This window comes from Eulemur rufifrons, chromosome 17 (genome assembly GCF_041146395.1).
Source record: "Eulemur rufifrons isolate Redbay chromosome 17, OSU_ERuf_1, whole genome shotgun sequence".
In the NCBI taxonomy this organism is placed as follows: domain Eukaryota; kingdom Metazoa; phylum Chordata; class Mammalia; order Primates; family Lemuridae; genus Eulemur; species Eulemur rufifrons.
The window spans coordinates 64,653,248-64,679,137 of record NC_090999.1 but is presented as its reverse complement, the minus strand read 5'-3'; the positions used below and the strand labels follow the sequence as shown (position 1 = coordinate 64,679,137).

Sequence of the window (25,890 nt, the reverse complement as noted above, 5' to 3'; positions counted from 1 at the left end):
GTATTGTGAGTGGTTAAGAAATACTTTGCCTTTTATTTACCAAAAGAATAAAAATGCTTTTAAAATTTCATTTTAAGCTTCATTTATTAGCTACACTGCACAAAATATTCTAATTACCACATTGTTACCATATTGAATTAAAATGTGTACATTTTTTATTTATTTCAAAATATGTTTACAATGGACCCTTAACATTTAGGAAGGATATGCCCAGATACAGATTTTTGATTACCTTTTTAGCATCTAATGTTTTCCCATAATATTTAATAGCATATAGCTAAAAATCTTAAGTGACATTTTCATATCCTTAATAATTCCTTAGTTATTAGCCAGTCTGCTCATTAACTTTTCTGGAATATCTTGCTTTTATCTAAAAACTATCACTTTCTTTGTTGTAGTCTCTGCTATTATCAGAACTCAGAGCTGGCTTTCATTTGGAAGTCTTTTTGTTGTTGTTGTTTAAATGAATAACAAGCTTTAGAACAAAGCAAGATTGAGGTGCAGACTCTGGGCTGTAAGCCTTATCCAATCCCTTGCCAACTTCCCATTCACCAACTCCCAGCACATATGATTACTTGGCATAGATATTGAAATGTACTACTACCACATAGTCAAAACTGAATGCTAAATCCACAGGTCCTAAAGGGCTAATTTTTAGAATTTTATCCTAGTAAATAGTCTTGACTTTCTGTATTATACTAGGAAAATAATGTTTAAAATTAGATTTGACTCTTGTAATTTGTGTTATGTACCAAAATATAGTTTTAACTCTAAAATAATTTATAAATAGATAATACTATTTAAATGATATAAATGCAGTATAAATTTAAACTAACATTTATAGTATATATAGTTCAGCTGTACTTGGAAAAGAAAAGCAGAACAGATTAGATAGATAAATAGGTAATCACTAGACTATTTCATAAGAATTTCTTATAGGACCAATCTTGGCCAAAGTGTTCTATGGGGTTTATGACTTTATATTATTTAATGTTATATTTAAAAAATTAGCATTTAAAAATATTTATATATCAAATAAGTAGTTGGTCTCTACTGCATTAGCCCACCCCTATTTGAAAAGATTCTACATCAAATTTTGAATGTTCAAAGTCTCATAATTTTTTACATATTTGCCTTAGTTTGAGAAATTAAAAGATAGAAAATTCTGAAGATGGAGAACTAAGCACACATATTTACTTTTCTTCCCTTCTGAAATCCTATTGAAATGTCAGTAAAGACATATAGAAAAGCAACCCTGAAAGAAATATTATATTCCATTGGGATGTTTCTGGAAGAGAGAAAGTAGAGAGGTTCAGACCAATAAAGAAAGTAGAAACATGGAAACTACTCCACAACATGCAAAAGAAGAAGTTTCTATGGTGTAGTAAGAGCCACTCTCTAGAGTAATGTCAACTTCAGAAGAAATTAAAGTGAAATAGGCTACAGGGTAGTCATCAAGGAGGGAAGAAGCTAAAGAAATGTTTATGAGCAGCTAAACAAGTCAGCTCCTTCTTTGTATTATGCTACAGCATTTGCTTCCTTAAAGTGTTTTCTGAACACTGAGTGTAGCATGGGTATTAATCACAGTGTGAGAGCAGAACACTGTTCAAGTTACTTCTGGATCTCTGCCAAGGCCTGAGAGGGAACAAATAGGCAGATCTACCCCAAAGTGAAAAAAAACTAAATTATTCTACTTGAGTTATAATTTACTCTTGATCACTTGTTCGAATCATCAACTATGTGCTTGCTTCACAAGTCCTAAAGAGAAGCCTACCCACAGATATATGCCATCCATTCAAGGTGTCTGAATCAACCTTCCTGGTCTGGAGGGATAGACCTTTTGGATAAAACCACTCTTGTAACAGTAGAGAAAAGCTTTGATAGATCCCAATATGTACCAACCTAGTCTTTTGTTGATAAATAAGAATGGACAACCAAGGATCATTTAGACATTTTAGGCAAATCAATAACATGAAAGAGAAGAATGGAGATTAATCAAATGAATGACAATGGCAGAAACGCTAGGTGTCTACTGGAGATTAATGATCTCCATCCATAGTGTACAGTTTTCCTGGAATCAGCTGCCTAGCCAGTGAGAGCATTTCCCAGACACTATTGCATCGAGGTAGGGTCATCTGACTAGCTCTCACCAGTGAAATATGAGCAGATGTAATAAGAATCACTTCTTGGCCACAGTAATCAAGAAACTAGTTTATTTTTTCCACTCATCTCTTCTCCCACAGCTTCTTCACTTCTTTCTTCTACTCAAGTGTCACTTCCTCAGAGAGACCTTCCTGATATTCCTAAATAAAATAGCTCACACCCTGCCCCAACTCCATCACTCTCCATTGCCCTGCTTTACTTGTCCTTATAGCATTCCTCACTAGGTGATCTTTGATAAAATACATCTGTTTATGTGTTTTTAAAATCTATCTTCCGCCCCAGAATAAAAACGCCATGAGGGCAGGGACTTCTTTCAGCTATATCCCAGCCCCTACAGCAGTGAGTGCCTGTTACCTATCGAACATTCAATTAATATGTAGAGAATGAATGAATGAATGAAGCCTCCATAGTGGAAAAATGCATAGACCTCAAGAAAGTGTAGCATATCCTTCAGTTTTCAGTCAGTTATAAATATGTTGTCAAGGGGTGCTAGAGGAACTCAAGAAAAATTTTGTCTTCTTCACATACAAATAGGCCCAGAGGGGTGAGGCATTAAAAAGTATGAGGCTACAGTTTCCAGGTCAGAGTATTGACAAGGGTAGAGTGAAGGTGTTGAATTCTTGCGGCACCCCTCTTATTCACAGTAGTCTATGTGCTTTGTGATTTCCTTTGCAGTTCTTGGTTACAGTGAGGAGTGGCAGGATGCTTAAGTACTCTCTGAGGGTTGCTGTTTTGTTCAGCTTTCAAACTATACAGAAATGTGGAAATTAGGTAATACCTCATGAAATTAAAATAACAAAACACTCCACCTCGCTTAATAATACCCTAATTCTCCCATGGCTATATTTCATTGTGCTTATAAGTGGGAATTATTATTTTTGGTTTAGTATCAAAACTTGAGGTGGATTTTTCCCTCCCTCCATTTTGGGGGAACTGACATGTTTTATTATTTATTCTTGTTCTTCAGAATGGATTGGGATGATGAATATTCCCATAATTCATTTGACCTACATTGTTTGTTAAACTCATTTCCTGGAGACTTGGAGTTCAAGCAGATCTTCAGTGACATTGATGAAAAGATTGAACAAAATGCTACAAGGTAAATATTGCTAATTATTTAAAGCAAATTTTTTTCATATTTCATTTACATGAAATTTACCTAGTCTGGTTTTAGTGTTTCCTGCTCTTAGATAATTTTAGGTTTTAATTACCAGTAACTTTCCTGAAAAATATTGATTAGATCCCTCCTTAAAATTTAACATGATTGTCTTTATCAGATTAGTAATTTTAATAAGACTAGAAAATGTAAACATTACCTTCAGTAGGCAAATTAAAGTTTATTGAATTGTTGCTAACGATTTCTTAGAGTTTGCCAAGATTGATGTCCTGGATTTTCATTAATATGTTTAGAGTTAAGCATGCTCCTTTGAAGGATAAGCACAGAAATTAAAATTTCAAAATTAAGGTATTAAAATAAAGGGTATTATAAAGCCATGATTTCTTGAGTTGCTGAAAACAGAACATTAAAAATAATTTTTTTTGCTTAATGATTGTCATTTTAATACTCCTTCTCACTTAAGTAGGAGGCCAGGGACTCCATAGAGAGTCACTTTACAGATTAGTCTTCATCACTTACCCCAAAGGGTAGTGTTTACCATATACTGGGGGAAGCAGGAACAGCTAAGTAGTTTCCCACTAATACATGTTCTTTGATAGAAAGGACTTTGTGGGCCCTATAATCAGGCAGTTCACTTATTTGAATTCTTTTGTTCAAAGGTTCTAAATCACTTCCTGTGCATTTTTACTGTGCAAAACCATAATAAAAATTTCTATTGTACAATGGTACATAGCATTTCCTTTTTTAAAATTTGAGGTATAGTTCTATTGAATTTTCAAAGAAACTGAACCAAGCAACTAAAATGTTCCTGTGATATTTTTCCTCCTGTTTTACATGAGAATAGTTAATTCTTTATTATAACAATGGGCATAAATACCTTCAAAAGATAGCATACTGTTGGGGAATTATACTTAAAGACAAAATCTTCTCCCATCCCAGAAATCCTGTCCATGAGGGTAATAAAGAAAGAAAACATTTTTATTATTGAATAAGCATTAAACCAGAATATGATATGCATCACAGGCAATCCCCTAAGAGATTGCAGAGACAGAAAGGAATCTCACCCTCATATAGCCCAGCAGATAAAACCCATTACATTACATGTTGTCAAGATAAACAATCACTGGTCCTCAAGTAAGACGACTGGACTGCACATTTTGTCACAGTTCATCCTAACTTCACCATGGTAATTAGGGAGACCACCTGTGTTAGTTAATTGGCTTTATCCCGAGGAGAAATAAACTTCTTATATCTTTTTGACAGAAGATAGTTTTGCAAATTGGAGCAAGGTGCCCACTGAAGTTAGAGAGTACTCCCACAGGAACTGGGAGATGGGGGAGTGATCTCCCTTGATGTTTGCATTTCAAAAAGATAGCTCCCAGGTTCTCTAGAAGGAAATTCCTGGGTCACAAAGCTGACAGAAGGCCTGCTGACAAAAGGCATATCTAGTCTTCCAAGGGGTACATGTCAAGAAGATGAAAAAGTCCTTATGATTACAAGTTTTCTAAGGTAAATGCTCTAGGAAAAAAAGGAGAGGAGGGCAAGCATTTCCCTCATTTTCAATAGGAAGAATTAAACCTCTTATTTTTAATTTATATTTGCCCATATATATTATGTATATTTTTAAAAGATAGCCTATATATGACTTAACCATACTGTCTGAGAATATATATTTAATATTTCATATAAATATGAAACAACCGTATAAAACCTTAATTTAATTATATATTTATGGAACTTTTATATTATATATTTATATATTGCATTACACAGTTTCTAATCCAAAGGAACTTACAAATGAAAATAGAACAAATCAAAATAGTACTCATTTTAATAGCTTAACAAGTCATTTTTCCAAATTCCAGAGATGGTTATAGTTTTAAAAATTGGATTATTTTTAAAAAGGCAAACTTTTTCCTTCACAATGGCATTTAAGCTCCATCAAAACAAAACAAGTCACTGAATGCTGATGTTTTTGTTATAGACTGCTTCAATTTTATTTACTAAACCATCTGTACTTAATTTCCTGCCCTACCTGACCAATACAGAATCATATTTAAAATAAAACAGTGATTAAAATATTGTATTTTGTATTCATAAATTATTATTAGGTCAAAACTCAGATGTCAGTATTAAAAAGGAAATATAGTATGGAACATTAGGATATAATTTTTAAATTAAAAATATTTTATTGCCCATATATTAAAAGGAACCTAGAGGAGAACCACCTCAAGTGACCATTGATCTTCACAAGGGATAAAATAAGGAAGTAACTATATGTGCTGTATGCTACATTTAGAATCAAGTCTATTTTTCATCAAATTCAATTATGTTTTTATTATACTCTAGAGAATAAACATAATAGTATAGGGTGTATATATTTTTAAAAATAAAATACTGAATAATAACTGTGGTTCAGAAGAGTATAAATCATTTATGCACTCATTTATTGCCTGCTAACAGAATAGCTTTTAGAAAATTGTATGTCATGACGAATCAGTTATGCCACACTTACACTGCAGTAGTTGAATTACCCTTGGCATTTTTGTATTCTAACAGTTCTATTTATCTCCCAATGGTGTACATTGAATAAGTAATGAACATCTGTATGGTATGGGTTTTCCTCAATACTTTTAAAAGAAAAAAAAACATTAGTAATTCATTTTTAAATATGGTATTTTCCCTTACACTTGAATTTTTAAAGTTGTATTTCTAGCAGTGACCTTGACATCTAGTGTGAATTCCTTCCCTCTTAATATCATCAGGTTTTATGAGCCACAGGGTCTGTCGCCTCCCCAAAGCAGTGATTCACCAGAATGGACCAGTGTGCCCAGAGGTCACTGAACCTTCACTTGCCCTTCAGGAGAGGCCATCATTCTCTCAGACCATTTTCACTTTTACATCCTCATTTTCATTCAAGTCAGAGCTGGGTGACTCCTAAGTCTGACAGTAGGAATCAGTGATGGTGAATCCTTTATTTTGAACACATCAAGATTGGTAATAAGAGGGTAAATAATCGGCCGAAGAGGAATGCTATGAATGTTGCACCCACAGATTTAGTTAGTTCACTAACTGCAAACGGCACATAGCATTCAAATATTTTTTGAGTTGACTAGAACTTATTATTAGTTTAATAAGATATTGAGGTATAAAAGTTCTCTTGGGCTCACAGTAAGACATAGAATGATTTTTTTTTCCTCTTTAATGTTCAGTTGGATAGATATATCTTAAGAGTTTATTTTACTTTTTTATTTTCTAATTACAGACAACTGTGTGTATGTCAGGAAGTAAGTTTTGCTGTTACTGATACAAGATGACTACTTTTTATTAATTTAAAGAAAGATCGGGAAGTGCTACTAGGGATAATACCATTTGTATTAATCCAGGAGATGTAGGGGGAGGAGGGACATTAACTTTGCACTATCAGAAAATATTGGATAAATGGTTTCTATAAATTTAACCATGCTTATTAATGAGAGGATATATATTCCATAGATTACACTTATTTTTCACATAATGCTTAACTGTTTTGAGCTTATACGTGAAACTTTTCTTTACAAAGTATCTTTTTTTTTTTTGAGACAGAGTCTCGCTCTGTTGCCCAGGCTAGAGTGAGTGCCGTGGCGTCAGCCTAGCTCACAGCAACCTCAAACTCCTGAGCTCAAGGGATCCTCCTGTCTCAGCCTCCCAAGTAGCTGGGACTACAGGCATGCACCACCATGCCCGGCTAATTTTTTCTATATATATTTTTAGCTGTCCATATAATTTCTTTCTATTTTTAGTAGAGATGGGGTCTCGCTCTTGCTCAGGCTGGTCTCGAACTCCTGAGCTCAAACGATCCGCCCACCTCGGCCTCCCAGAGTGCTAGGATTACAGGCGTGAGCCACCGCGCCCGGCCTACAAAGTATCTTTAGAGTTTTCTACATGATGGCTACATGTCTGGAAGAAGTAAACAAAAGAAATCTGTAAATAATCCATCAACCTTGGACTTCTCATGGTAGAGCCACACATCTATTGTAGATACACTCACACACACATATTAATATATTAATATTTTATAGCCATAGCAAATTATATAAAATATAAATTAGTCATTTCAAAGGCTTTGTTATGTATTATTATTTCTGGCAGTATTTGGCACTTACTTAATAATGAGAGAGTGTAAATTAATATATGCTTCTTTTTGTAATTTCCTATGTTTGTACTTCAGTTTGGGATTTGTTTACTCTTATGCTCTACCTCACAAAAATCCCTACCTCTTCTCCCATCCTACTGAGCAAGACAAGGCCACAGGGAAGGAAACCTGAAAGGGGCCACTTTCTCCATCTATTGTTAAACCCAGAGTAAGACCTAAACAGCTACTTTCCAGTTTCCTCTGACTGGGCGCCTTCCAGCACCCCCAACCTCCCTAGATTTAAAAATGCAACCCAGGTAGGCAGCATGCTGGGCCTCAGTGGCTTAGTAGCCTAAATTTTCCCCGGCTCCATTCATATTTCCTACTTTTTAAACTTCTCCAGCCTTCCCACTGAAGCTCTCAACATGAAGTCCGGCGATGCTTACAGATAGAGATGGTGGTGAGTGGGAAGAAGAAAAGTGCCTCTCTTCATAATGGTGGCCTATTGAAACACTTTCTCTTCATCGTTTTCTGTCACTATTAACTACATTATTTTGAATGTCTATGGTGGCCCTTGCTCCTTTCTCCATCATCCTGCATTGCTCAGTGCTTTCCTTAGACCTCTGCTTTAGGAGGCTGGCATGAGTAGGGTAAAATGCAGAGTCAGTAGCTCCATCAGGTGATGGTTAAGAGATTCTTTCAAGTAATATGTACACTTCAGGTGTTTGACATTTTTTAAAAGTGCAGTATAGCTTTTATTTTTAAGCATGTTAGCCTTATATACTCTACGTCAAATAAGCAGAAGGCTATAAAGAATTGTTGTTTGAGGGTATTCCTAAAGAATATTATGGTAATTATCTTTCCATGGGAAATAAGAAAAGGGAAGCAAGTGACTACCTATCTCTAAACTGTTATGATAACAAAAGTATGAATAGTATTGCACTGAAAATCTAGACCTGATAAAGAGATTGAGCCAACAATAGTTGGGCCACTATTTCCCAGAAAAGATCTTAGTTAATATGCCAGTCGGAAGTAAGCCCCTACTCCTGATGTAACAACCTGGGCTGCCCCAGGAAGGTCTGGCCTAGCTCTGAGGGCAAGAACATTTTAAGAGGACCAGAGCCCTGGTAACAGATGTGACTGCTATGGTTGGCTCATCCTTCCTGTTGGATGATGCCTGGAGATTAACATAACCCCATCAGCTTTCCCTGGAAAGGAGCCTAGACTAATTGTCTATCACTGTATTTTTCACTGTCTTAAACAGTCCTGGCACATAGTAGGCTAGAACAGCAGTCCCCAACCTTTTTGGCACCAGGGACCGGTTTCATGGAAGACAATTTTTCCATGGACCGATGAGGGTGAGGGAGGGGGATGGTTTGAGGATGATTCAAGCGCATTACATTTATTATACAGTCAAACCTCTCTGCTAATGATGATCTGTATTTGCAGCCACTCCCCAGCACTAACATCACTGCCTCAGTTCCACCTCAAATCATCAGGCATTAGATTCTCATAAGGAGCCGCAACCTAGATGCCTCGCATGTATAGTTTACTGTAGTGTTCCTGCTCCTATGAGAATCCGATGCCACCATTGATCTGACAGGAGGCGGAGCTCAGGCAGCAATGGGGAGAGTCTATAAATATAGATGAAGCTTCACTGGCTGCTTGCCGTTCACCTCCTGCTGTGTGGCCCGGTCCCTAACAGGCCACTGACCGGGACTGGTCTATGGCCCCCGGGATTGAGGACTGCAGGGCTAGAACAGTCAATAAATATGTGTTAGGCATGTTTGTTAGACACCTGTTGTGTTTGCTTTATCTTAAACTAGTGTGAAATCAGGTGAGTGGAACATAATAGGAGAAGCTGTCTTCAAATGGATTTTTCCTTTTCTTTTAGTATTTTGTATTTTTATAAAAGTAATACATACTCATGGTAAAATTTTAAATAGTAGGGAAGGGCAGAGATGAGGAAATATTCTCCCACTCCTAGTCTTATTCTTCAGAGGGAACCCATATTGGTAAATTGTATAACTTTCTAGAATTTTTCGGTACATATACATGTATGTACCACAAAATACATTTTTTTCACAAATGGGAGTTATATGTATGTTCTGTGAATAGATTTTTTTTGCTTAGTATATTTTTTTAAAGTCTCCATATAATCCTACCTTATTTTAAAAAATTTTACTTGTGTGAGTGTACAATTTGTTAAGCCAGTTCTCTCTTTGTGAGCATTTATATTGTTTGCAGTCTTTCTGCTATTACTGTACACGCAAGCATGAGTGTGTCCTTCCATCCTTATGAGGTTTTATCTATGAAATAGTTCTTAGAAGTTGTACAATTAGCTGTTACAAAATTGTTCTCCAGCAGTGCTGCAAGTGTCTTCTCTCCCATGCGCAGCATATAACGATGTATGCTGTATGACCTACCTCCTCACACCCTGAGCACAGGTTTTATTAAAACCCTCATTTTGTAACTTCTAGTCAAATCTGTGTTCCGGTTTAATGATTGGTTTTATCAGGACAATAGGTGATCAAGATGTAGACTAGATGTGTGCCCAGGTCTCTTCTGATTCTCTTTATTACATATGCTCTTGCCTCTCTTTTTTCCTATCTCTTTCTTAGGCAGAGAATCAAAGGAATTGGCACAGAGTAAATGCTGGTGCAGACCTCCCTACTTTTCTTATCCTGATTTCAGTTTGTATGGTTTTATTGGGATAAAACACATTCTGACTTTAGTAAGTTATGCTGAAATTACTGGATAAGCCTCCATGGATTAAAAAAAAAAAAAAAAAAGCAAGCACATTTACTTATTCTTTTGTCAGGGGTATTAAATTGCAAAGTCCTTATATTCCTATAGAACATTTCTGGAAAATTCTCTTGATATTATTAACATAGCCCTGTGCCACTTCTGTCGTGCTCCCATTACTACAGTTTATGAAAAGTGATCCAAGTCAGATATAAATTTAGGAGAGAAAAGAAGAGCTCTAACTGTGTGTTGGCATATAATGCCAGGCTCACTCTTGTGAGTACCAGCTCACTCTGGTCCTGCCTGTACTAGTCTGCCATTGACAGGAATTCTGGGGAGTATTTCACAATTAGTTGACTCTTTTGAAAGTGCTTTAGACTTTTTAGGTTGACACAGGCCTACGCTGGGTCTGCACTTTCTTGAAGCAATCTGGACTGTACAAGAGCCTCTCTGAACTTTTGTGGTGGGATTGGTGTTATAAAGCAACAAATCAACAGAGGGCCCTGATGCTGAAGTTTTTTTTTTTTTCACACTGTGTTCTTCAGAGTAAATTCTGAAGAGGTGATTAATATTGGGCTGGCATATTAATAATGGATGGGTTTACAATGGATAGGACGCTTAGGAGGCTATTAATATATAGTCCAAAGGAGAGATGATAAGGGCCTTAGCCAAATCTTTCACAAAAGGACTGAAAAGGAAGGGATACATATAAGAAAAATTTAAAGAGATAATGTTAACAGGATTTGGTGTCAAGGGTGTTTTTTCCTAAAAGTATAGTTACAGCTTTTTAAAGTGACTAAGCCTTCTTTGAAATAGAAAACAGTTCAGCATAAATGTTAAATTTCTTACACTTTTTAGCCAATGAAGTAGTTTTCTCAGGAATACTTTTTTTGACCTTTTAAAAAATATTATCCAGAAATGTCTTTGTCTCAGGAAAATAAGTTTTCAATTCATGGCTTATAGTTTAATTACATACTAATTTTGATACGTCAGCCATCTTCCCTATATTATTATAATTACCTGTTAATTCCAAGGAATTTTAGTAATCTAGTTAGATAAATTGGGCTTATCTAAAAACTAGAAAATTCTATGTACCTCATAACTATTTGTGCTTTTAAACACAAAAAACACAGAAATGTAAGAGAATTCAAATGTAAATGCAACAGAGTTGAAAAGACTTTTCCTTAAACCAAACTTACATTATGGGTAAAAAGTAGAAGCAAGAGCATCAAAAATATAAAAGCTTTCTAAAATTTTATTTAATGTTTCGATATCTATGGTAATATCTATTGTATCCCATACTATAAAAATAATGTTTAAACTCTGCCATGACACCTCCACCCTGATTTAGGAAATAAAAATAAAAAAAAAAAATTCTAACATTTAAAGGATGAAAGCACACGTATGTGTTTTCTACAACCTTTACATTAAAAAAGTTCTCATAATTTTTACCAATGGAACCTACCTTTTTTATTTTTAACTATTTTGTGGCTAGATAATAAAGACTGTCTTAAATCATGTAAGAGCTTTTATAATAAGCTTAAGTTTCAAGATTTCATGTCATACTTACTCTCTTTTCTTTTTCTCAATTTTTTTTCCTATCCCCAACTATACCAGCCCAGTGTTAATCAGCTCTTGGGGAGCTGTTATTACTTAATGTGGTCTATTTAATTGTAGGACATCTCAATTTTTTGTAAGTCAGATAGTACATATATACATATGCACATACACATATACATATACATACATGCATGTATGTAGTTCTGGCCATAAAAATAAATTTTTTATTATCTAAATAAATATAGTTTTAAAGTGAGATGGCAGGGAGGTTAAATGATGAGCACTGAATTCTGAGGGGTCAGGTGTCAAGGAATTTGAAGTCCAGTGATTCCATAAATTTTCTTAAGCCAACAATATCCTTGCATATAATCCCTTCTTATACAAGGAGAAGCCTTTTTACACTTCCCATAAGTACTTTTAGTGGCTTCCTCCTATGTACTCTCTTAGCACATTGTACACGCCTCTGATCAAGTCTTACTGTATTGTAGTTATTTATTTACAGGTCTATCTCTCTCACTAGACAGAATTCCTTTAGGGGTGGGATGATGTCTTATTCATGTTTGAATCCCTAGTATATATCACAGTGCCAGCCACATATTCAGTATTCAGCTAATGTTTATCAAATATAATGTCTTCATTCAATAAGCAATTTTTACAGTCAAGGAATCTAGGAGTGAATGTTGAATGAGAAAATTACCATAGATATCCTTTTAAAAAACATATTCCATATTGCATTTTAAAAATGGTTTATAAATTGATTTATACACAGCCTCTCAGTAATATACCCACTTGCACACATCATTAACTTAGATAATTTAAAGTCATTATAATTAAAGCTCCACATTGGGGTTCAAATTTATTAAGAAATGTTGAGACATATGAAAAGGCATAAAGAGTACTATGATAAATACTCGTGTGCCCACCGTCCAGTTTAAGAAATAAAATATTACTAGTACAGCTAAGCTCCCTTTACCTCTCCCCAGTCTCATCCTGCTTCCATCCCCACCCTGCTAGAGGGTGATGTTGGTCATTGTGGTGCATTTCCTTTTACTTTTACTACCTATGTTTATAATCCTGAACAATATATAGGATTATATGGCATGTTTTCAAGCTATTGTATGGATAGTATCATACTGTGTGTGTGTTCAGTTGCACCTTTTTTCCACAATATTATATTCGTTATATTCATTCATGTAGATAAATGTATTCCTACTTCATATATTTTCATGGCTCTTTTCCACCAAATGAACTATTCAATCATTTAAATATTTTCCTGTTGATGGACATTTAGGTATTTCCAATGGTTTTAATTTTACAAATAAGGCTAAGAATATGTTTTTAAAAAGTCCTTGCTAAGCCAACAACTATGGTAAATTAGGGGATTTAAACTATTTAGGGAATAAAGTCTACTACTATTTTTAGACTCTTTACATTTTGCCCTCCTGTTTGGGGCCTAACAATAAATGTGCTAATTAGATTTCCATTTGTTGAATTACCTTGGTTATTTTTTCATGACTGACTTTGCTTCTAAAGAAAATTCAAATCAACTTAAGTTAAACAGAAGATACTTAAACTAAAATAAAGACAAGTACCATGTTATTTCAGAAAACCTAGACTAACATCTCACATCATCTAATTCTAATAATACATAGAATTCTTCCAACCCCAGATTACCATCCCCGTCAGCAATATTCGAAAAATATTTGAAAATGTTACCTTTTAAATGTTGGAAATTAATTTTTAATTTAAGTTTGACCTCAACTAAAGAAGATAAATTGTCAGATTACATACCAAACTGATATCTTAAACTTTGAAAATATTTCTTTTGTATAATAATTGGACAAGAATTCTCTAGACTTTAAATGATTAAATTTTTAGAGTAAGATATATGGACAGTGGTGAACAGCAGAACAATAAGATATTTGTCCAACTAAAAACAAAATCAGATATGCATAATGAGTTATGACGTTTTAAAATTTGTGACAAAGTGATTTTAAAAGTAAACTGGACTACCTTAGTTTGTATCAATGAGGGAGGTCTCCTGAAATGCAACTCTCTGATTTCTTTGTCAGTGTTTGGACAAATTACTAAAATATCTAGCCCACTAAGGGCCTTACCCTATTTATAAATTGTAGTTATTGGCCTTGACCCAGATTCAGATGTTACAGGTTAGCCTAAAATCTGAGTCCTGATTGAAACAGATTTAGGTAGACTAACTGCTGAGACTTTCCAATTCACATTGCTGTAATCTATTTGGTTTCATTGAATGAGACACATGAGGATGCTATAATAAAAACCTTTGATAAGGATTCCCTAGAGTCAAGGTATATGCTTAGTCAGGGCATTGTATTTCTCAGTCCATAGAAGTGCTTACGTTAAGAAAATACATGCCAATCTCTTGTCAGAATTAGAACTGGTATTTCTGAATAAGACTTCAGGAAATTGAGTGGCTTGTGGCCAAAGGAGGTATTGTTTTTCTTTTAAGTTCTTTGTTTTCATGAAAAGGCTCTTTGATTCTCAGAATGTATTTGTTTCAAGGTAATTTAGTTTGAATTCACTCATGCTCAGAAGTCTGAAAAGCTTAAACTTTTATAGTGTACATTTTATAGGCAACCCACACCTGATGAATTTTGAAGAGTCTTTCATATGTCATGAATTTTAATAATCAGAGCTTGGTTTCTAAAACCTACCTGGTTCTATCATATGGAGCCTATAATTAATAGCAATTATATTTTCAAAACAGTAACTTTACCTTGTAGTAACAAATCTTTCTTAATACTATTAAGAGACAAATGTGTAGCTGTCAATTTTGGGTAAGGGGATTCAGTTTCAAAGGAATTTGCCTGTTTATAAGCTTTCTTGAAGTTTAGATATGCTGCCATCAGGTGGTAGTAATATGTCATGTCCACGTGGCTCTTCAGATGGCACTCTGCTAAAGGTCACTAGTTTACTCCACAAAGATTTATAACCATGAATGTGCAGAATTGTATATGGAAATTAAAATAACATAGTATATCTATCATTTTTATCAGAGCTAAGGTTACTTTGAATGGAATTTTTAAAACATATATAAGAGTTAATTGGACATATTTTCCTCTGTTCTTAGTTTATCTTTTTTTTTTTTTGTTAAGTAAAACATTTCATCCTATACCTTGTAAGCATTTAGAAAAATAGAAAAATAAAATTAAAAACTTAACTATTTATATCATATCACCCAAATGTAATTACTATTAACCCTTTGCTTCATTTCCTTCCAGTCTTTTTTTTTATTTGTACTTTGTAGTATGTTTTTATTTTTGTTTTTTGGAGTTGAGTTGGATAGCAGGAAAAGATATTTAGTTTTAGTAACATTGTATGTACAGCTTGTGTCCTTTACAGCTTTTAAAATTACGAGGTCTTTGTAACTGCCTTATGACTTCTTAATACTCCATTGATTGAAGTTTTCCATAATTTATATTTGCCTCTTGGTAGATAATGTATGTTTCTGATTTTTACCGTCATTGAGAGTTTTTATCTCTGCTTCCCATCTACTGCCTAACAAGAGGGCCATTATTGCATTGCATCTATGATTTTTGTTTCAACATGAAAGAATTTCTAATTCATCCCTGAGTAGCTAGATATTTTATATTTCCTCCATTGCATTTTTTACTGCCAGAAAATTTGAACTCTCAGTTTTCAACTATGACTGTAAATGTATAGACTCTTTGTTATTATTTTCATATCATATGAATGTTTTATAATTTTATAAGTTATTACCCAACCAGGTACCACATATAACCTCAGGGTCTGTGATATTATGAGATGGAGCCATTACCTACTTCCTACCAAAATAATTTTTCTTCTCTTTTTTATAGCATAGAACATTGCATTAAAGAAATACAGTCTGAAGTTAACAAACTGTGTCCAGATGTGCAGCTGCAAACAACAACTGACTGCTTTGAATGGCTAACTAACTATAATTATAATACATCTAAGTCACCTTCCATTCCCCATGGAGAGATGATGAAATTCCTCAAAACACTGGTAAAAAAAAAAAAAAAAAAAGAATCTTTGTTTTATAATGGAGTGGAATGGGTGAACAGGGAATACAATTCATTCAATTTCTATATATAAATATTTATTTTAGTAACCATATATATCTAGGAGTTTGTGGTTTTGTTTTATTTTGTTCTTATATTTTCAATAGAATCCAGTGAGCTGGTTTTATTTTTTACTATGATTTTTATCAATCAAAAGAGATTTCATATAAATGGAGATTTAAATATTATAATTTCTGGATGATTTGTGGTATGATATATTCCATATCAGTGCCACAAAATGTATTGATGTATACCACAACTGTCTACAAGAGAAGTTCATATTCATTATATTTTGTGTCCCTTCACAACCATTTTCTTTATGCTCATTATTAAGCATAGTATGTTCCCCATCGATTCTATTAAGTGGCTTTGGCTACCATTCCCTGCATTCCCAACCTGCAGTCATACTCAGTTCTTATCTGTCTCAATAGTTGTACAAGATTGATGGAAAATTATTACATTGGTCAGTCTTTGATACTAACCACCTGTATGCTAGAGAAGTTTTTGTAACCTTCAACAAGAATAGTTATTTCATTGCACTTGTATTTACAAGGTGGCTAGTTTGCAAAAACAGATTCCCAGAGAAATAGCACAATTGTTAGAAAGCAGTATCTATCTCTGTAGCTATGGTTTTAATTTAATTTAGGAAAAAAAGGCACTGTTTTTGTCTAAACATCAAACATTGACTAAGGCAGATGTGGAAAATATCTTGAGGTTGTAGATGGCTTAGGATGACAGAATCAGATGAAAATAGTTTTTGGCTGTTGTTATTATTACAGATGTCTCTTTAATGTTTACAAAGTAATAAAAAGAAGAGAAAGGAAGACTATGTGCCCTGAAGCCTTATTCTTTTAAGAAAATCCTCTCACCCATTATATCCTGAAGGTGGAGCCTTGAAGAATAAATATGGATATAGTTATTCCTTTAATTTTTATTAAGAGCCATGTGTGTTGAATTTCATTAATATTGATGTAATAATGCTTTCACATTTAATTAAAAGCAAAAGCTTTTAATTATCTTTTAATCTGTCACACATAAGTCATTCTCTATTCACTGCAGGGCAAAGGCCGCCTTAGTTTTGCTCAAATTCAGTAGACTGATAGGCTTGTTCCAGACCTAGGTTTTTTTACATAATTGATCATGTTGTTTTAAGGAAGGAACCACATTATTAAAACAGATCCAGATTAAAATGACCTTATTATCAAGTTTCTACATGCTAAAAATGTCAATCTTGATGGCATTTTTCATGTATCTATTTTTTTCATAGAAAAATTTTTATTAATTATCTAGCTATTTAAATAAGAAACAGAGGTCCTAATTATGGCAATTATACTGAAGTTATTTTCAAAATTTAAGCAATAATACTAAACACATGTTTTAAACCTCTGTAATCTATTTTTCTTTGTTTGATGAAAAATTGGCGGTTATTGACTGACTTAAAGAAACCCAAGGCTGAGGCACCAACCTGACTCATTTGCCTTATAGAATTTACCAGAATGCTGACTTGTCCTGGACTCTATCTAAGGACATTTCTTTTCCAGAAGTATCAAAAGACCTAAATAGAGGGAGAGGAGAGAGAAAGAAGCTACAGAAAGGTCACATGCACTCTGTGGCTCTCTAGAGTATAGTAGAAAGAATACAGATGAAGAGAATGAAGCCAGGGATCCATTCCTGGTTCTGTCCTTTATTGTATGTGACCTTTGGAAATTCACTGAAGCATGCTTCACTTTAGTATTTTTATCTGTAAATTGGGTCTTTAAAAATTTATGTCAAAATTTCTCATTATGAATAAACCAGACAATATATGTAAAAATGCTTTTTATATAATAAAATATTATGTCATATTGAGTATAATTATTTATTACAAATAGAACATTAAATTATACATTGCAGTATTTAGAATGACTGAGCGTAAATTCCTGGAATTTTTTTAGTAGTTGTTCATAATTCTCAATCACACATAATGTCTGTGGTATCTTTGTCAATAAGAAATTTCAAAGCCAGCCTGATTTTGTGCCACTCGGACTTTGCTTCTATATCTCTTGTAATCAGCTTGTTTCTGCTTAGAGAATATAAACTAATTTCAGTATTGGCTGAAAATGGACATAATTAGGAAAGTCAGCATGTAAGGAGACTGTGTTTGTAATTCAAAGTCCGAGAAAAAAGTAATTTTTTTGTCCCTTATTATTCGTAATTATGCCCACCGTTGTTTTTTGTCAGGACAGCAAGTGTAAAGGAATCATTTCATATCATCTTTTGGGGAATGATAGTATCTTTTTCCCTTTTGAGTTAGTTATTTCTTTGGAGAAAACTGAAATATTCTCAGATTAATTTTTAAAGTAAAATCTTTCTTCACATGGTTCTTTTTTTTTTTTGAGACAGAGTGTCGCTTTGTTGCCCTGGCTAGAGTGAGTGCCATGGCATCAGCCTAGCTCACAGCAACCTCAAACTCCTGGGCTTAAGCGATCCTACTGCCTCAGCCTCCCGAGTAGCTGGGACTACAGGCATGTGCTACCATGCCCGGCTAATTTTTTCTATATATATTTTAGTTGTCCAGATAATTTCTTTCTATTTTTAGTAGAGACGGGGTCTCGCTCTTGCTCAGGCTGGTCTCGAACTCCTGACCTTGAGGGATCCACCCGCCTCGGCCTCCCAGAGTGCTAGGATTACAGGCGTGAGCCACCGCGCCCGGCCCCACATGGTTCTTAAAAAGGAATTTAAATGAAAGTTGAAATCTTTCAATATATTAAATTTTATTTCTCAGGATGGTAGCTATTAGTAACCTCTAGGCACATACTATATTTAAAGATCTCCACTCTATTCTAGAATGATTTTAAAGCATTGTATGTTCATTTGGGGTTTTATAATAATAAGTATACTCATTCAGGCATGAAAGTTGTCTACCAGGAATTAATTAGGGTCATAATCTTGAATTTATTTCGTTTTAGGAATACATTTCAATCAATGTTTTACTATAGATTTGTATTTAGAATTTTTAAGCTGCTTCTGTCATATAGCTTGGGTTATATCTGGGCTGGATAATAATGAGAGCTAAAAGCTATATATCTAAAAATCTAATTGAAAAGGTAATCAGGTGGGCTTTACGAAATTTAACAGACCATAAAAGCTAGCATTCTAAAATGTCCGAATTAATTACATTTCAAATGCAAAAAAATCTTGAGGAGCATAATAGTATTGATTCTAAATTGAAATAAATTATTATGAAATTTTATAGAGTAGAATAGAATTTTATATAGTAGAAATCACTTTTTCCTGTTACACTTGGAGTTAACCATTTCTAATGTTATAATTTACTTTTATTAGCAAGATTTGTTGAAGAATGAACAAAATCAAGAAGAAATGATACTTGATTTACTTTGGGATCTCTCCTGCCAGAGCAGCGTTTCATTCCCATCGATGCTAAGTGGAACATCTTTCCATTTCCTCTCTAGGACTTCTCTTCATTCTGTTGAAGATCATTCCTCTATGGATGCAAAATCCATATGGGATGATATAAGACTGCATCTTCGACGCTTCTTAGTGAGGAAGTTACAAAGCTATAATGAAATAAACAATTCACAGCAAAAAATATTACTGAAAAATCAATGCTTACAACAACTCTTGTTTCTTTATCCAGAATCGGATGTTATAATCAAGTACCAAAACATACAGAATAAACTGTTGGCTAAACTTCTGCAGAACTTTTTTCCTTCTTACAGCAGAGATTCAAATTTAGACATAATAGTTCATGGATGTCAAAGCACAATGCTTAAGTTATACTCAATGCTAAAAGAGGATTTTAATGTACTCTATGAAATTTTAGCTCCATCTTCAACAGTGAAATTCATTAAAGAAACTTACCTGGATACTGTTACAGAAGAAATGGCAAAATTTCTTGAAAATTTTTGTGAGCTGCAGTTCAAAGAAAACGCCATCCGTGTGGTTAAAGCAAGCAAGAGCTCCAGCAAGCATAGAGGAGCAGTGCATGCTTTGGGTTAGTGACATTTAAAATTTTTGTTTGGTTTAACTTAAGCCTTTGATACTTTTAATTTTCTAAGCTTCTTCTATGTGAGTAAATCTTACTGCAAACTTGAAAATAAATTAGAAAATAAATGTAATGAAATTTTGCAGTATATGTTTCTCGTATGCATTCCTTTTTCTGTAAGTATAGTCATAGAAGTGTTTTCTTTCCTGTTAAATTGTTAAAGATATTGGAAACATAAGCCAAAAATATTTCAATTAGAGTTTTATTTCTCTTGATTATGTATAACAAAAAGTAAAGTATTGGGTAAAGCGCACACACATTCAGTTATATTAATATATATATATAAAATTATAAAAGCATAATTTTTAATCCATTGTGTCTTCCAACACCAAAGCATTATTAGGTAAAAAGAAGAATTGAAAATATGTTGAAATTTGCATCAAGTAAAATTGGAAGTTTAAAAATTGTAAGGTTTTAGTCAGCCAGTTCTAATAAAGAGTAACATGAAATATTATAAAATTCTATATTGTAATTGATTATGAAGGTATAGCATTTTAACTACAGCTAATTTTAAAAGTTCCTCTATTATTTTTCTATAAGAATGTATACAAATAAAAGATGATTTGAAAATTCCTATTTTATTCAAAAGATAAAGGAAAAAAGGAAAGAAATTATTGTGATATAGTAAACTTCTTTTTCATGGTTTTAATTTTCTACCAGTAGAGAAAAGTCAAGGTAAAAATATGATTGTTTAAGAAATTATCATTAGTCATGCTTCTATATAAAACTCTGAGGTATATTTCCAAATAGGTTCATAAACTATATTGTTTAAGTATTTGAAAATTATTTGGTGAATTATTATATATCTTTGAATTTGTGATCATCTTTTAAAACTTTCCATAGCTCATTATATTTTTACTTATCTTCATTAATAAAATGCCAGAAGACCAAGTTAATATGATATATGAATTTTCAAATATTATAGTTTAATGTTTTCTCTTAAAATTTTTATTTTCCTGTGGAAGAACAGAGATGCATCAGCCAAGTTTTGGTTATGGCAAAATACAAAGTCTGTTAATTTAGGAACATTACAATTTTGCTCAAAGCAAATAGACTTCCAATTTAGTTGTTAACACATAAATTTTTAAATGCATTTCATTAGTGTACTTGTTTTCTAAAATTCTTATATTCTCTAAAAAGAAAATTCCTGCTTACTTGTAAAGTGTTTTCAATATGAAAGTTTTATATGTGCTAAATATAGTTTATAACAGAAGAAAAGATCCATATGGTTGAAAATATGTGTAAGTTGCTATGGAGTCTTTAGGGCTGATATTGAAGTGTTTTCCCATTCATGAGAGAAAACTATGTGTGCCTGCTTTAAAACTAGAATTTGAAATATTTTCCAGAGTCTGGGTGCATTGATCCTTCCTAGGTTCTTTTGTCTGAACTTTGGTATAAATCACATGTCAAATGAGCATTTTCTGTATGCCAGACACTGTGCTAAGGACAACCCATTTCTTATTATTCCACTTTTACAAACAACGAAAGAAGCTTAGAAAGAAGAGCCAGGCACAGTGGCTCACACCCGTTATCCCCGGACTCCGGGAAGCCAAGGTGGGAGGACCGCTTAGGGCTAGGAGTTCAAGACCAACCCAGGCAACATAATGCGACCTTGTTCCTTACAAAAAACATTTTTAAATTATCTAGGTATGGTAGCACACACCTCTAGTCCTAGCTACTCAGGAGGCTGAGGTGTAAGCCCAGGAGTTTGAGGCTGCAGTGAGTTATGATTGGGCCACTGTACTAAGATCCTGTCTCTAAAAAAGAGAAAGAAAGAAAAAGGAAAGATTAATTTGCCCTGGATCATGTTGTATAGAGTCAGTATTTATATTCAAAATCAGGATTCATATGCAGGTCATTATGTCTCCAAGGCCCATGCTATTGGACTTTGTCTTAAAGTATAGAATTAAATAACTTCTCACCCGCAAAAGAAATTTCAAATAGCAGTCTTCAAGTGGGCTGCCTGAAAATAAATTCAGTTCGGCTTTATTGACCATCTATCTATCATAAGCAAGGCATTTAGCAGCTACCACTTTTAAGGTTCTGTGCTAGACACAGTAAGGGAAAGGAAAATAAATGAGTCACTAATGTTACTGTTGTATGAGAACTGCTAAACTAAAAGATCAATCATGTTATTTCGCTAGCATTTGACCCAATGATCCTATTTTATTTAGTAAAGACATACAACTTTGAGCTGAGCAATAATAGCTTATATTCCTCGTTGAATAAAATCTAGATTGGCTTGAATGGGTTGTATATTATCTTTAGTATATATCTGTATCTTGATACTCACCAAGTCTTGATATTTTGCCTGAAATTATAGAAAGAACATTCCTTAAGTAACAACAACTAACATTTATTGATTCAGATATTGATATACATTATCTCATTTAATCCTTCGAACCACCCAACAAGATAGGTACCATTATTTATCTTCCTTATACAGTAAGGAAACTAAGATACAGAGCTGTTCAGTAATTTGCTCAAGGTCATAAAATGAAGCCAGGATTCAAACTCATGTCTCTCTGACTCCAGAGCCCTTACTCTATGACTGTGCTAAAACAATGGATGGAAATATCATATCCCATTTAGAAACACTTCTGTGAATCCTCCGTTTACTTCCTCAACTTTAGTGTAGTCATTGTGTTATTCTTTTCTAACCTATCCCACACTTTTCTCATTTGAAGACTACATAATCCCAATTTAAAAGTATTTTTGGATATAATTCCTATTTCGTGGCCTGCAGCAGGCTTTGTATGTATACTGTAGTCTTAATGAACTAATGTCATATCTGTTTATGTTTATACTTACCTTGTTCTCATTGAGCTAAGGCAATTTGGACCTGCTGAATCTTTAATTGCTTCTGATGTTGTACCTAGATTGAGGATTGGTTGTTCTTCCCTAAATGGTCTGTAAAGTATCTGTCTATCTATATTAGCTGATTATTGCTTTATTTTTACATATAAGACTTTAAAAGACTTTACGTAAGTGAGTTCGTTTAATCTTCTAAATAGCCCTTCTAATGTTCATACTTTATATATGAAAAAACTGAAACTCAAAGAGGAAAGTGTTTGCCAAGGCTACACAGCTAATAACCCAAAGAAAGGGGATTCCTCTGTTTACAATTATTTGGTATATTAACTTGATATGCCACTAAACTCTGTATCAAAAACTGTGCAAGACGCTATGATAATTAGCATTAAAAAATCCTTTATCAAACACTCTCACATTTTCTTTTTGGATTTTCACATTTCTATGTTCTTCACTCATTCAATGTTTTCTTTTTCTTTTTTATTGACAGTGATTCATAACTGAATTATGATTTGCTTGTGTTGTTAACTCAAACACTGACTAGGGGTAGTTTTTATGCTATTCCGTGTTATGCTATGCTATGCTATGCTATTCTATTCTATTCTACCAGCTGGCCTTTCTGGTGATAATGTTTACCTGGACACCCCAGAGTGAGTTCTGTCTGCAACCAATTCAGGCTCTCTTGTACACATATGTAAAATATGGTCATACTCTCTCTAGCTATTTTCCTGGGATAATGGTACCAGACAGATACTTAATTTTATTTATATGTAAGCTTATCCTTAGACTTAAATTTCATATTTTGGCCTTTTTTCTCCTTTATATTCATATGGTTCTGAATGTTTTGTTTCTTTGAGAGCATGTGCTGTTTTATGTTTTAGTATTGTGTATAGCGTGTATATTTTGTTATTTGAAGAAAATGATGAAATAATGTTAATATAAATAATTACATAATCTTTTCAGTGATCTTTTCTACAAGAGAGCCATATTATTTTTACAGATACTCTTAAAAATTTTCAAGAGTGATTTAAGAACTAAGGTTTTCTCAATCACTCTGATTTTGTTAATCAGTATTCTTATAGTTTCTATAATATTTTTTAAGAAAATTATCAATTATTTCCTAAAGGTTTATGCTACAATATTTAGGTTTTTCATTTAGATCAGAAGGCTTTAAAGTCAAAATAAACAGCTTTCAAAAAGCTAGAGATTTGCAATTAGCATTTTGATTGTAACCTGATTCATCATTATCTAGAAAGTCAGATCCCTATTTACACATATACTTGTGTCATGTACATAACAGGATGTAATAAAATGTATATTTTAACATTTTTCTATGTCTATCTTTGGGATGGTTTAAGTGATAAAATTAATTTTACTTTTAAAATTATATTTTTGGGGAGATTTAAGTAAATTTTTTTCAATGTTTTAAAAAGAGAGGATAGTTTGTGTATAATAAATTTCAGTTAAATAAATCCTCTATTTTTTCATATAAAAAGATGAAATTAGGAGATTTCAGTTCTAGGATAAATTTCATGGCTCCCTGTATATCTTATTTTGAATTTTTCTTGAGGTTATTGTTAGCTTGAATAGGACAGACTCGAGAATATAATATTAATACATGCATTTGAATATTTGGAAGATTTCCAAGAATCTACAGTAGGTGAGAAGTTGAACTGAGTGACCTCTAAGGTCCTTTCCCTTTCACAGTCCCTTACTCTTTTGTTTAAGGAAGATTAGGGTTATGGGTGACAGAATCTCTCAGGAGATGAAAGATGCTTCAAGGTAAAGAAGGTCCTCAAACCAAAGAGAAGACAGACTTCTTGACTAAGGAGACACGTGATCACTATTGTAAAGTAGGCCAGTCAAAAACCACCCTACTCTCTCCTGCTCCTCAAGGAGCTCTAACCAGTAGAATGATGATATCAAGAAAAGGTGAAGAAGTATATTGAGACCAACATCTCTAAAAAGTTGGGTATTATCCCTATTTTATAGATATAGAAACTGAGGTTTGGACAACTTAATTAGGTTGCCCAAAGTTCCACTGCTAGGAAGTTCGTCGCTACTCAAACCCATTTCTAAATTATGACAAAGCCTGTTCTCTTAACTACTGTGACTTACTGTCTCTTGAAAAATGAAATCATTTGTAAGATAATCCTTTTATAATCTGAAGAGTAATTTCCATTTTCTAGACTTGTAGCATGCATTTCTCTACATATAAAATTAAACAAACTTGTATTTTGGAACTATTATAGTAATAGAGTACAAAGCCACATCACTGGATTTTCTGTTTGAAAAGATTTTCAAAGAAAAAAATTCAAGACTTTGCATATTAATACATGAAAAGGAAAATAATACCATTAATTTTTTACTTAATATTTTTTAAAAAGTATCTAAATGGAGAATCTTATTTTTTTTCCTTCATATGCAAGTAAGCTGGTTACATTTAAGTCTTTTACCAGACTTAAGCTAAAAGTAATTAATTTACTGAAATAGTTGAGCTGATTATTGCCAAGTTTTTACCATTAATTAATAACAATACCATTAGTTAGCATTGTATTTGCAAGATACTTCCACCATTTTGGTTTGACTTTTTTTTACTGTACCACCACCCAGAAATTATACAGTGCAGCAATTCCAGTTCTTAGGTTTTATAGGTGAAAAAAATGAAAGCATTTTGGCTGGTTAACAAATCAAGTTAGCTGCAGGGTTAAGATTAGAAGAGAAGCATCTTCCCACTCTATCTGAATGCCTCCTAAGAAAACAAATGAAAAATCTAACACTAGAATTTTTTTCTACTAAGGAAGTGTTTTTGTTTTAGATTCTTACTCCTAAAGGTTGTGTCATCTGTGAAAATTATTTGATTAAAAAACATGAGAAAAACAACTGGATATGAATGGATATATGAGGGAAGAGTGTATGTTATGTGGTTGGATGGATGTGTGGTAGTATGTGTATGTGTGCATATCTTTATCTAAAACTTTGTTTTCTGCTGCGTGGACTCTATTTTCTGACCTAATTATTCTCTACTAAATGTTCTGAGGGCTCTGAATCATTATTCTGAAAACAGAGGGCAACAAAGATGGAAAGTCTAATGAGTTAGAGAGAAAGTGGATGTAATTTAATTTTAGTATATTTTTCTTTCATGTAGCAACAATTAGCAAACACTAAATTGCACTCAATTATCTGCTTCCTCCATCCTTAGAACACCTGTGTGTCTTCCTAAGGTGGAAAGAATATCTCACTTGCTACATCCTCT

The 25,890-nt window shown here is 33.4% G+C and overlaps 1 protein-coding gene across 3 annotated transcripts in view; it reads left to right on the top strand.

Annotated features, from left to right (window-relative positions):
• Positions 1-25,890, top strand: part of KIAA0825 (KIAA0825 ortholog) — a 368,374-nt gene that overhangs the window by 48,235 nt on the left and 294,249 nt on the right. For 2 of the 3 annotated variants that reach the window (XM_069492483.1, XM_069492481.1), the window contains exons 1-3: positions 3,132-3,262; positions 15,554-15,722; positions 19,103-19,772. In XM_069492483.1, the coding sequence (XP_069348584.1) occupies positions 3,132-3,262; positions 15,554-15,722; positions 19,103-19,772 (970 nt within the window). Of the gene's footprint in view, positions 1-3,130; positions 3,263-15,553; positions 15,723-19,102; positions 19,773-25,890 lie in introns of those variants that run through there. The other variant, XM_069492482.1, reaches the window with a different exon arrangement.